Source organism: Marmota monax, unplaced genomic scaffold (assembly GCF_021218885.2).
Source record: "Marmota monax isolate L192 unplaced genomic scaffold, Marmota_monax_Labrador192_F-V1.1 WCK01_AAM20220418_F8-fsc00126, whole genome shotgun sequence".
Taxonomy (NCBI): domain Eukaryota; kingdom Metazoa; phylum Chordata; class Mammalia; order Rodentia; family Sciuridae; genus Marmota; species Marmota monax.
Window position 1 is genome coordinate 3,433,587 of NW_026695245.1, and position 11,667 is coordinate 3,445,253.

Below are 11,667 nucleotides of genomic sequence, written 5' to 3' on the forward strand. Positions count from 1 at the left end.
AAAAAGTTTCTGATTAAGAAAGCTGGATAAACTCTGAGTTCCTTAACTCCTGAGAATCTTAATTCCAATCTGTTTATTTTTCTTATGTTGTTTATTTTGTGTTATTTTATATGGGGGAGCATAGGGTGAGGGGGGAACAGCGTAAGAATTACTTTAACAGTTCAAGTCCCACCTGATGAATTTAGGCAGGTTTCTTATTCTTGATGAACCTCACGTCCCTTTCCTTTATGGGTATAATACTGATGGAGCATTAATCAGCATCTGTATGGAGCCTGGCCTGTACAGAAAATCAGTAAGCAGCAATTAACTGCCAGAAAGATTACAGAGTCACTGTTCTCTACTGTTAAATGGTAATCTGAACTTAATATTTCCTTCCTAGGACTGGGGACAAATGTGTGTTGAATTTTAAGCCATGTGGCCTTTTTGGTAAGGAATTACACAAAGTTGAAGGCTACATTCAAGATAAAAGGTAAGGTTTCATTTTAAATGTTGAGTAGCATAGATGTTGTTCACTAGAAGTCAGTATTAAAATCTGTCATAATCTGGGGCTGGGGATGTGGCTCAAGCGGTAACGCACTCGCCTGGCATGCACGGGGCACTGCTTTCAATCCTTATCACCACATAAAAATAAAATAAAGATGTTGTGTCCGCCAAAAACTGAAAAATAAATATTAAAAAATTCTCTCTCTCTCTCTCTCTCTCTCTCTCTCTCAAAAAATAAAAATCTGTCATAATCTAAAAAGCTCACATTCTAACAAATAGAAAACAGCTCCTGTTTCTTAAAAGAATGATTCATAAAAAGCTTTATTTTAATATTTGGTTAAATATTGGCTTGTTGGCTAAACGTCAATTTCTCTTCACAGTAAGAAGAAGCTCTGTGCTCTCTATGGGAAGTGGACTGAGTGTCTATACAGTGTTGACCCTGCCACTTTTGATGCTTATAAAAAAAATGATAAGAAAAACACTGAAGAGAAGAAGAACAGTAAACAGGTGAACATCCCGTAAGGTGGTATCAAGGAGTAACTGGACTCTTACATTGGTACTAATCCTTTTGGAAGTGGCCTCTTATTGGATCACAGTTTGATGTTTCTTTTTTGGTGTTGCTAATGCATGTAATTCTTCTCCTTGCTTCTTTTAAATGAGTACATATCTGCCTTAGTAGCAAATATTTACTATAGTCTTCTATAAGATGTGGCTGTGTACCACTTTTACAACTGTGTAGCAGTTCTATGTGGGGCTTTGGTTTAATTCACAAAGTTTTTGAAAATTGGAGCTCACCTTAGACAAATTTTCTTATGTGGGTTAGAGGTTGAGATTATTTGAATAAGTAAAATTTCCTCCAAAATGATCTCTTACGTTTTCATGTTTATCTGTCTTGTTGGTTCCTTCCTTATCTTCAGTCACTGAAGTTAAGGCTTTGGTGGCTAACAGTGCAATTATTGGACTCCTCTGCTCTTCATTCTGAATTTGCCTCTTTGCGGGTCAGTCAGTGTCCTGATAGAATCTCCCAAGGGCAAAGACACTTAGCTTCTTGCTGCCTGGCCCAGGCAGGCTCCAGCATGCAGCAGGCTCCTGTCTCAACCCTCTAGTCAGAACAGTTGAGAGCTAAAGAAAGAGTGCACCTGTTTGACCAGGAAATACTTGTTTGAGGACTGACTCCTTTCTGGTAACTAGCCTGATTGTCTAGGCACAGACTCTGGGTTGGAATCCAGGTCCCATCATTTGTGAGCACGGCAAGCTCACATCCCTCTGCCTCAGTACCTTCATTTATGAAACGCAGATCAGGACAGCACCTACTAGTTGGATGAGTTAACAGATATAAAAGGCTCAGAACAGTCCCTGCTCATAGTAGATTGATGAAATTCTTTCTGCTGAAAGTACGTCCTGGAACTGACATTGTCTGAGAGAGTGTGTTACAAATGCAGGCTCATGGGCCTCATCTTAGACCTACAAAATCACTGTCTCTGGTGCTCTTCCCATGTTTGTTATGCATGCAAAAGTTTAAAAAGTCTTCACATTCTCAAAAGCAGAAGTTATATTTATTAGTGACTTTCTTTGTAAATTGAGCTGTTTTCTGAGATGAAGAGTTTTGTTAAATGGCCGGAGCCTGCTGCTTTCCTATGGCTTTGGCTTTTTGGTATTTCCCTTTAGCCCTGTGTGCATGGTTCCACTCTTCTCTCACAGCCTATGTTCCTGCCTGCTCTGCCTCATCCTGTGAGATGTCCTAACTGTTCACTGCAACTGTCAGGGAATCCAAGGGGCTGGAGAAGAAAATGTCCCAGGATCCTGGAACCCTTGACACAGACTCCTTGTCTATGCTCCTGCCAGTTAGAAGGCAGCATAGTGAAGACAGCCTCACTGGCACACAGCCCTCTTTTACAGAGCTTGGACAGCATAGGACATTGGCAAAACTCAAGAAAACATCCCTATGTTCCCTGAATCCCTAGTGAGTCTTTGTAGACCAGTGGCTTTCCTTCATACATTCATTTCATTTCTTGTCTGCTCTCTCTCCCCTTCCTGTCCATCTCCCTTCCATGGATTTCTGAGGTTCCTGAACATGTGCTGTGGGAAGCTTTTATCATCAATTTTGTCTGTTTTTTAAATCATGATTTCACTGAAAGTGTCTCAATCCATGGTTTAGATTTGTTAACTGTGATGTTGGGAATATAACTAACCTTCCAAAGCCGTGAGTTCTTTATGAATACCACTATGGTAATATCAGCTCCTCCTGGGCCTGTTACATAAAGACTGAATAAGCAAAGCACCTAGCTCTGGCCCACAGGGTGTGTAGCCAAAGGAAATGTTAGTTTCTTCTCGGCCTAACATCTTTTTAAATTCTCTTTTTATCAGATGCATTCAGGATCCCTACCGAGTTTGTGTCATTAATGATTTTAGTTAAGTGCCCCAGGATGTAAAGTTTTATTTTTCTCAGAGTGTTGCTTATGTTGGCTGTGTCTCCAGTGTATTTAAGTTCCTCAAAAGTCAGGCATTTCTTGTAGTTCTGCATCCCAGTACTGAGCATTTAGAAGGTTCACAGTAATTATCAAGTGAGTTATTTTGTCTTTAAAATAAGACAAAATTTTAAAGACAAAATTTAAGTTTTAAAAACATAATGTGGTGTGGTACAGAGGACTGCTTGATGGTGCCTTGATGCAGATGACACCGTGCAGCACATGTAGCTCCATACACACAGTACTTGCTCGGTATTTCCCAGGTGTGAGAAGGTGAATATATATGGGTTAGAAAGTCATTGTGTTGCAGATACCTGGCAGTCTTGCAGATCTGTCTCTTGCTTCAACAGTGTTTGGATATAATGGCCCCTGAGCACTCCCTCTCTTCCAACCTGCAAACACCTTGCATTCTTCTTTCCAGTCACAACCTCCAGGACCATCCAATCTCCCGTCTTCTCCTAGAACAGCCAACACTGTGTTTTGTGGTTAGTTCCTCATTGCTGACCCACCATGACCTCCCAGATTCATCAGAATTATTCCACCAAGGTCGAGGCCCATCAGCCAGCCATCCGATCTGTTTACATCTGCAGGTCTCCTATACTGAGAATCTCCTGGGAGAGGATGTGCAGAGGCCTTATCAAGAGGAATGAGTAAAATTCTGGTGCCAGGGTCTAAACCAGGTTCCTTTGTATCTTCATGCCCTGGGCTGTGACCATGCAGACCCCCTGTCTTTTTGACTTCTGGAGAACCACTTCCTGGGTGAGACAGTGGAGCTCTGGAGGAGGATGGTGGCCACCTGTCTTTACCCCCACCGCCAGCTGGGAGAGCAGCTCTTTCAAAGGCTCACCCTGGAGCACAGTCTGCCAGCACCGTGAGCATGCTCTGCATCCCTGGCGCCCTCTCCCAAGCCTCAGACCAAATGAAAATAAAACTTTCTGCAGCAATAAAAGAAAAAAAGTCATGGTGTCTCTGCCCTCCTGCAGTGTACTTTCTAGTGGTATACAGTAAATGGTATTTATTTCATTATTTATAAGTGTATGTACATATCTTAAAACTTCTTACTTAAATGCTGCTCATTGCTGGTTTTCTAGATGAGCACTTCTGAAGAGTCTGATGAAATGCCAATGCCAGATTCTGAAAGTGTATTTGTTATCCCTGGAAGTGTTCTCCTGTGGCGAATAGCCCCACGGCCTCCAAATTCCGCCCAGGTGAGACCAGCCTTGCTGGATGTGGCCACATTGTTTATAGCCAGCTTTGGGGATGCCCTTTCCCAGGCAACACTGAGACATGATCAGTTGTTCCCTGCTGGCCCCTGTGTGCTGCTTTTCCTCCTTACCCAGAGGCCCAGCACACTCATGTCATCGTCCACCCTCTCTGGTGCTGGCTGGAAGACATGTAGGGTGGGACCTCAGTGGGCCTTCTTTATGTTACTTAGGCATAAGGCTGGCCTCTGTCAAATATAAGCTGATGAAGCCTGTCAGTGTAAACCTTCCAGACCCAGCCAGGAATGAAGGAAGATGACTGTTGATTTTGCCCATAGTTCTGAAAGTTGATAGAGGTTATTGTGAGGTCTGCTTTGAGACCAGTACCCACAGATGGTGCAGAGTCAATGAAAACTGTTAGGCATGATCTGAGAAAGGAGTAAGGGGTCACTTTCAAATCAGCCTCTTTCAGGGCTTTCTGTTTGGTATCATCATGCCTTGGTATATGTTAATTTGATCATTTTGCTTTTTGTCAGATGTATAATTTTACCAGCTTTGCAATGGTTTTGAATGAAGTTGACAAGGAAATGGAGAGCGTGATTCCTAAGACTGACTGCAGGTTACGGCCTGACATCAGAGCCATGGAGAATGGAGAAATAGGTAAGAAGTGTCTACTGCTATAACTGGTACAGTTCACTGGGGCTGGTCATTTGTTTCATTTCTGGTGATTGTTAGCATTATTGGGGTATTGGCATTTTCTTGGAAATTTAAAATTTAAATTTAACTTGTTAAATTTGAAAATTGGAAGTACACTCTGTTAACTGAAACTCAGTCACACACCCTAATCATTTAATATATTACACGTGGCTAGAGGCATTGTCTTAAATTTCAGAGAGAGAAATTTAGCATGTTTGTCAACTTTGAGTTGTATTCTAATTACATTTCATAATTCACATAGCATCTTGTGAGCCTCAGAGCATGACTTCTGCCAGGCATGGGTGGTGTGGGCCTGTAGTCCCAGCAACTTGTTTCTTTTTTGGTTGGTATTTACCTAAGGCAGAAGGATTGTAAGGGCCAGGCCAGCCTATGCAACTTAGTGAGACCTTGTCTCAAAATAAAAAGGGGTGGGGAGATAGCTCACAAGTAGAGTACACCTTGGTTCAATTCCCGATATGGGATGGGGGAGCAGGGGGGAACATTACTTCCCTTGGGTAATTATTTAAATAATTTTTAAAGTGTTGCTTTTAACATGGTGGTTCTTCAAAAGGGAAAAATCCCCATCCCCCAGGAAACATATGGCAATATCTGGAGACTTTGACACATCTGGGGAAAGTACCATCTAGAGGCCAGGGCTGGTGCTAAAAATCCTGTCGTGCACAGGACAGCCTCTGACAGTAAGAATCATCGGATCCAATGTGGCAGTAGTAACAAGGGGAAGAAACCCTGTCTTAACTAGTCTGATTGTCTCCAGTGAGACAGATCATCAGCATTCTGGAAAATTGTTTTAATTTTTTATGAACAGAATTTGAATGAGTTCTGTAAGGTCTCACTAAGAATTTAAAATAGTTTTTCCATCCAATCTTTCATTGAAACATTTTAACATAATTTTTTGGCTTTATGAATAAGCAAGGGGTTTTTGGTAAATGCAGAGGTTATTAAGGGCATAAGCAATCAAAAGACATGAAGACATTTTGAGTGCCAACCCCACCTTTCCTAGCCTGGGTATGTAAGATTTTAACTTCATGTTTGACAATGGCTGTATTTTAGTGGCAAGAACACTAATACACACAGAGAGTGGTTCTCCATAAAGTTATTATGCTTATCCGTGTGCCTGGCATTCTTAGTGTAGAGAATAAATGTTTTTCTTTAATGTTCTTGTTTTAGACCAAGCTAGTGAAGAAAAAAAACGGCTTGAGGAAAAACAACGAGCAGCCCGTAAAAACAGGTCCAAGTCAGAAGAAGACTGGAAGACGAGGTGTGTACCATCTTCAGTATGTGACTGAGCCCTCTGGCAGGCTGCTGTGTGTATGAGAAGCAGAGGTTTTAGATGCTGTGAATTGCTGACCCTGCTACGTTGTCCTTAGGATGGAATCTTGAAGGAGCTCTGTGAGGTCTCACTAAGAACTTAGAATAATTTCACGTTTATTCAGTTTTCCCACCTAATCTTTCATTGAAACATTTTAACATAATTACTATGAAAAAATATTCAAATGTTAGACTAATTATTGTTCAAATTATTATCAAAATATTATTCAAAGTCATTTGAATTTAAGTATTAAAGCCAAAAGAATTGCTCATGTGACAAAGAAAAATGACTACTGGGAAATTAAATTTAAAATATTCCCATACAATTATCATAGATAAGGCCCATTAAACTTAATTTTCTTCCTTATCCAGCAAACCCTGTCCCTTATTATAAAGGGAAAGTAAAATACAGAATTATATTTTGGCATGAAAATAACAGCTATTTGCTCATATATGCAAGGAAATAATAGGATAATTATAGGATCATTTGCTTATACGTATATCATGTATTGTTGATATTTAGACAGTACCTTTACTTTTCAAACATAAGGGATTTGATACATAAAGGTAGTAGGATTTATTTAAAGTAGCATCTTGTATTCCATTTAGGAGTAGAAAGATTTTTTTTAATTTTTTTTATTTTTTTAGTTGTAGTTGGACACAATACCTTTATTCCATTCATTTATTTTTATGTGGTGCTGATGATCAAACCCAGGGCCCCCACGCATGCTAGGCGAGTGCTCTACCGCTGAGCCACAATCCCAGCCCTAGAAAGATTTTTTAAATCAGGAGTTATTTAGTCACTTGGGTTGAGCAGTAAAATCACTTATAAATAGGAATATCATAAAAACATTTTCTACATAATTCAGCGTTACTAAGTAAATGTTAAGATTTAATATGGGCATAATTTTTCAAGCATCCCAAAAGATATTATTTGGTCATCTTTTTACATGGTACAGAAAGATCTTAGTTTTAGAAATGATCTTGGGTGTCTAATCCAGTAGGTTTTGTTCTTTTTTGTTAACATGAGACTCTTCTTTGCAAATGAAAACTCACTCTACAGATAGGAACACATGCAAACCAAGGTGCTGTGTGGGCAGGACCTGGGCCACTCCTCACTTTCTCCCATCTGCACATACCCCAGGTCCCTAGAACTCTGGAATACAGTGTAAAAACTGCTTATCTAGAATTCCCTTCTTTGTATTGGAGGAAAGCAAACAATGGTATATTTCATTTCATTTAGGAGCCATGTTCAAAGGTACACAGCTGGTAAGCAACAGATCCAAGATCAGAGCATTCATCTTCATTAGTCCTTTAGATGAAGCCCCTTTGCTGTGATCCCTTTTGAAAATATGTGGTACACTTTATCACTTTTTTCTAGAATGCCTTTTCTGATCCCATTTTCAGTTATATCATGTAAGCAAAAATCCACCAAGAATTTTTACTATCAGATGAAAGTCTTTAGCATTCCAAAAGCAAATATCTGTAGAAAATTCATTAGAAGCTTGAAAATAAAAACTAGAGCTGTGTGGGACAGCTGTCATTTTGAGGCTTGCACTTGGTTGCTTCCACAGGGCTCTCAGCCTTACTGTTCTTATATGAACATATTGGTCTTTGAAATAATCCTGCCCATGCTTTGTCAAGATTCCATGCTTTGAGCTCCTTTCCAGTGGTGGTGATGAGATTTTACACTTACTGTTTTCAGGACTGACCACATGTTTTAAAACACTTTGGCTCAGTTTGAATGTAGGTAGAAGTAGAACAGTTTTGTCAAAGAGCATTTTCTTCTCTTCTTGAAATGAACCCAAAAACTCACTTTAATGTGACCCACATTTATCCTTACTAAAATCTGGAATCCCTGCTAATGTTCCTTTTGCTCACTTGAAGAGAGTTCAGGCTGCAGTTTTTCAGGCTGTATGTATGTGAGTCCTGCTGAGGAGGGTGGCTGCTTGTGGTCCTGGCTTATTTCCTTAGAGGAGCCCCCAGACTTCAATAGGGAAGGCATGGGGAAGAGGTCAAGGAACTGGTAGGAGAGACAGGAATGGCAGGGGGGCAGGGTGATGCAACCAAATTGGTGGTATTCTTTCCATAGTATGAGCATGATGTGCAGAAATATTTTTTATAAAGGTTCTTTTACTGATATAGACCCCTGGGCACTGTGGACTACATGGCATCTTTCCCTCCTCTTTCCTCTTGCCCATACTTAGTTCTGAAGTATAAGATTTAGAATTTTCTGTGGGAAGGCGAGGGAAGGAGTGTTGTAGCAGAAGAAGGCCTTCTAGACACAAGTGCTCAGAATTAGAACTGGAGGTTGAAAGACCCCCTGGCCCCAACATCAGGCTGTTACTCTGGAGGGACACATCTTTAGTGCAGGGTTCTGGCTAAACTGTTCCCAACAACAGGAAAACCCTAAAGCTAGGATTGAAACATAGTCTTTGGAGAACTTGTCCTAGAAGTTTGTGAACATGACCATCCTTTGCTATTAATATACCATCCTGTGAAAAGTCTTGTTACAACTTTGACAACTTCCCCTTTTCAAAGTATGGAAGTACTCTAATGGCATGAGGCTGGAGCTTGATTAACTTTTTAAGGTATTTTGGCTTACCCTGATTTTGATTTGCCTACTGATGTGCTTGGCTTTTCTAAGCCTGACTACCAAAGCAATTTTACTGCTTGGACTTTTGAAACCCAAGGGAATATAAACTTTGTATTTTATATCAGATAAAAAAAATTGTGATTATAGTAAATAACATATCCTGAGATTTTTTAGTATATCTAAAGTCTGAATGACCCATATTTTAATCATTTAAAATATTCTTCTCATTAGAAAAACAAGTCCCCAAGGTTAAATAATATATGTAATATTTAAAGAATTTGGTGTCATGGACATTTACTGTAGGATCCTTAAAGGAATTAACCTAATATAAAGCATTTTTTTCTTTTAGGGTTTTTAATGTTAATATAATGATAATAGTAATACCAGAGTCACCAAACAAGTCTGACTTCACCCTTGTTTAAATATTTGTAGAAGCAGTTTTTGGTTTTTTTTTGTTTGTTTTTTGCAAAGACTGGCAAACACATAGGAAACTGTTTTCATAAATGCCATGCTGGAAACTAAATTGTATTTATAAAATGTTATACAAATTAAACTGTGAATCTTTTGAGCAAGTAGTTTTACATTTCCATATCTTATAGAAAGCTGGTAGTGTGTAAAATGGGTAAGAAAAAAGGGGCAAGAACATGATTAGGACAGTTCTTTCTAGAATCAGGTCTGGTTAAAATGTTAAAAGCTAAATGTATCCTAAGAATATGTATTTGCATTGAGGCAATTTGCCCAAGAAGATTTAGACTAACTTCAGTGGATTGTGTTTAGCATAGTATACTAAGGGAAATCATGGTCTTTAAAATCAAACCTAGGTCTGCTATCAGTTACTAGATTGGGCAGCTAGCATTTTTATAACTGCTCTGACATTTAGTTTAGAGTGAAGCTTTGAGGGGGGACCAGAGTTGTGGCTCGGCAGTAGAGCGTTCACCTAGTGTATGTGAGGCCCTGGATTCGATCCTCAGCACCCCATAAAACAATAAACAAAATAAAGGTATTGTGTCCAACTAAAAAATAAAGTGAAGCTTTGCATTTGGACTCTGAACCAGGAATCTCACAACATTGCCTTAGGTGTGTTAGAAAAGTTTACTTCCTTATCCTAATTCCTTACTTGCGATTGCTTATAAGAATGCCTTCGAATGGAAGGAGCAGGACCAGAGGATGAACCAGTAAGACAAAAACACTTTCTAGCTGGGCCTGTAATACTAGCTGCTTAGGAGGGTGAGGCAGTATGATGCAAGTTAGAGGCCAGTTTTGCATTTTAGCAAGACCCTGTCTCAAAAGAAAAACTAAAAAGGATCATGGGTATAGCTCAGTGACGCTCTCCTAGATTCAATTCCCCAATACAAAAAAAAAAAAAAAAAACACTGTTTCTAACAACCCTATTAGATCCTACTTCAGTGTAGTAGAACTGCATTACTGATTGTTGTGGATTGTAACTCTTTTGCAAGATCTCATTACCTCTTTTGAAATATTCTGCATGTGTTCCCCTAGGAGCAAAACAGCATCACATCTTCAGCCATCTCTGTGTAAAGCCCTCTCACAGTGCAAGAAATTCTATAATAGGGAAATAATACTGCAAGCTAATGAAGCCACAGATACCCTGCGATATCAGACTATTTCTCCTATAAATTTTGTCCTTTCTCTTTAAACAGGTGGTTCCATCAAGGTCCTAATCCCTACAATGGAGCACAGGACTGGATTTACTCTGGCAGCTACTGGGACAGAAACTACTTCAATTTGCCTGACATTTATTAAAATGTAGACAAGTCAGGGTGTTTGGCTAATCTACAAATAAGTCTTAAACCTATGTTTTTAAATTTTTTCCCTTGGTTTCTACTCATCTTAAAAAAAAAACAAAAACACAAAACCTCATAACTTGTATTTTACCCAAGAAAAATAGGGCATACAGTGATAATGGTGGTGAGTCTTAGGGAAAATGCATAGTAATTTTGCTATCCAAACATACTTATTTGGAATACTATATTATAAAGAGGTAAGAGAAACTGCTGGAGAAGATGCTTTTTCTGGTTGCTATTGCCATATTTACTGAAGGTTTATATGTAAATGTAACTTTAGCTTTATGGAATATATCATAATCCCAAATCAAGTCATTTTGAATATTTTTATGCTGTCATGCTTGAATGTTTTAGACATAACTTTGAAATGTTTAGAATTCTCCTATACAATGTTTATGTGCTCAAATGTAGAGGTTGTCATTTTATAAAAATTGATAAGATGGCTTTTATTCATATTAATCCTTTCAACTTTATCCCTTCCCATCTCCAAAAAGAAAAATACAATGCCTGAATATTCAGAATAGGTATTCCTGATTTGAAAATTCTAAACTGGAAAAGGTACTTCATTTACTTATTTTAGTGCTCTGAGTTTTTTCTGTAATCATTGTCATTAGAGATAAAAATGTTTAAATTGTATGTTTGAACTGAAAATATGTATAAAATAAAAATCTAGCAAGTCACAAAAATTCCCTAGACATAGATTTTAATCACCATTACATAATGACAAAACCTTTTTAAGTGCAACTTCCAGTGGCCAGTGCCACCAGAGAATTTAAGCTGCATTCATGTATTATAAGTATCAAACTATATAAAAGGAGGTCTTGTGCATTTCAAATTTGCAAGGTACCTGTGTATTTTAAGTACATATGTATGGAGATCTACTGTACAGTAGTTTTGCCCCTTTAATTGGGGTACATTAATCTTATAGTATTTATCCAAACCCCAGACTGAGATACTGATCCAAGGGGCCTTAGGTAGCTGCCAGTAAATTATTTTAACTGCATCTTAAAAGTTAACAAGTGTTATAATGAAATAATCTGATGCTAATAAAGACTTTAGAATGTTCCAAAATTGTGATTCCTTTTAAA

General features: G+C 38.7%; 1 protein-coding gene across 11 annotated transcripts in view; it reads left to right on the forward strand.

Annotated features, from left to right (window-relative positions):
- Nucleotides 1-11,650, forward strand: part of Osbpl1a (oxysterol binding protein like 1A) — a 220,357-nt gene extending 208,707 nt beyond the window's left edge. For all 11 annotated transcript variants that reach the window (XM_058578262.1, XM_046433512.2, XM_046433521.2 and 8 more), the window contains 6 exons: nucleotides 380-469; nucleotides 864-990; nucleotides 4,043-4,159; nucleotides 4,690-4,813; nucleotides 6,038-6,128; nucleotides 10,436-11,650. In XM_058578262.1, the coding sequence (XP_058434245.1) occupies nucleotides 380-469; nucleotides 864-990; nucleotides 4,043-4,159; nucleotides 4,690-4,813; nucleotides 6,038-6,128; nucleotides 10,436-10,538 (652 nt within the window). In that variant the 3' untranslated portion in view covers nucleotides 10,539-11,650. The remainder of the gene's footprint in view (nucleotides 1-379; nucleotides 470-863; nucleotides 991-4,042; nucleotides 4,160-4,689; nucleotides 4,814-6,037; nucleotides 6,129-10,435) is intronic.
- Nucleotides 11,651-11,667: the final 17 nt, after the last annotated feature.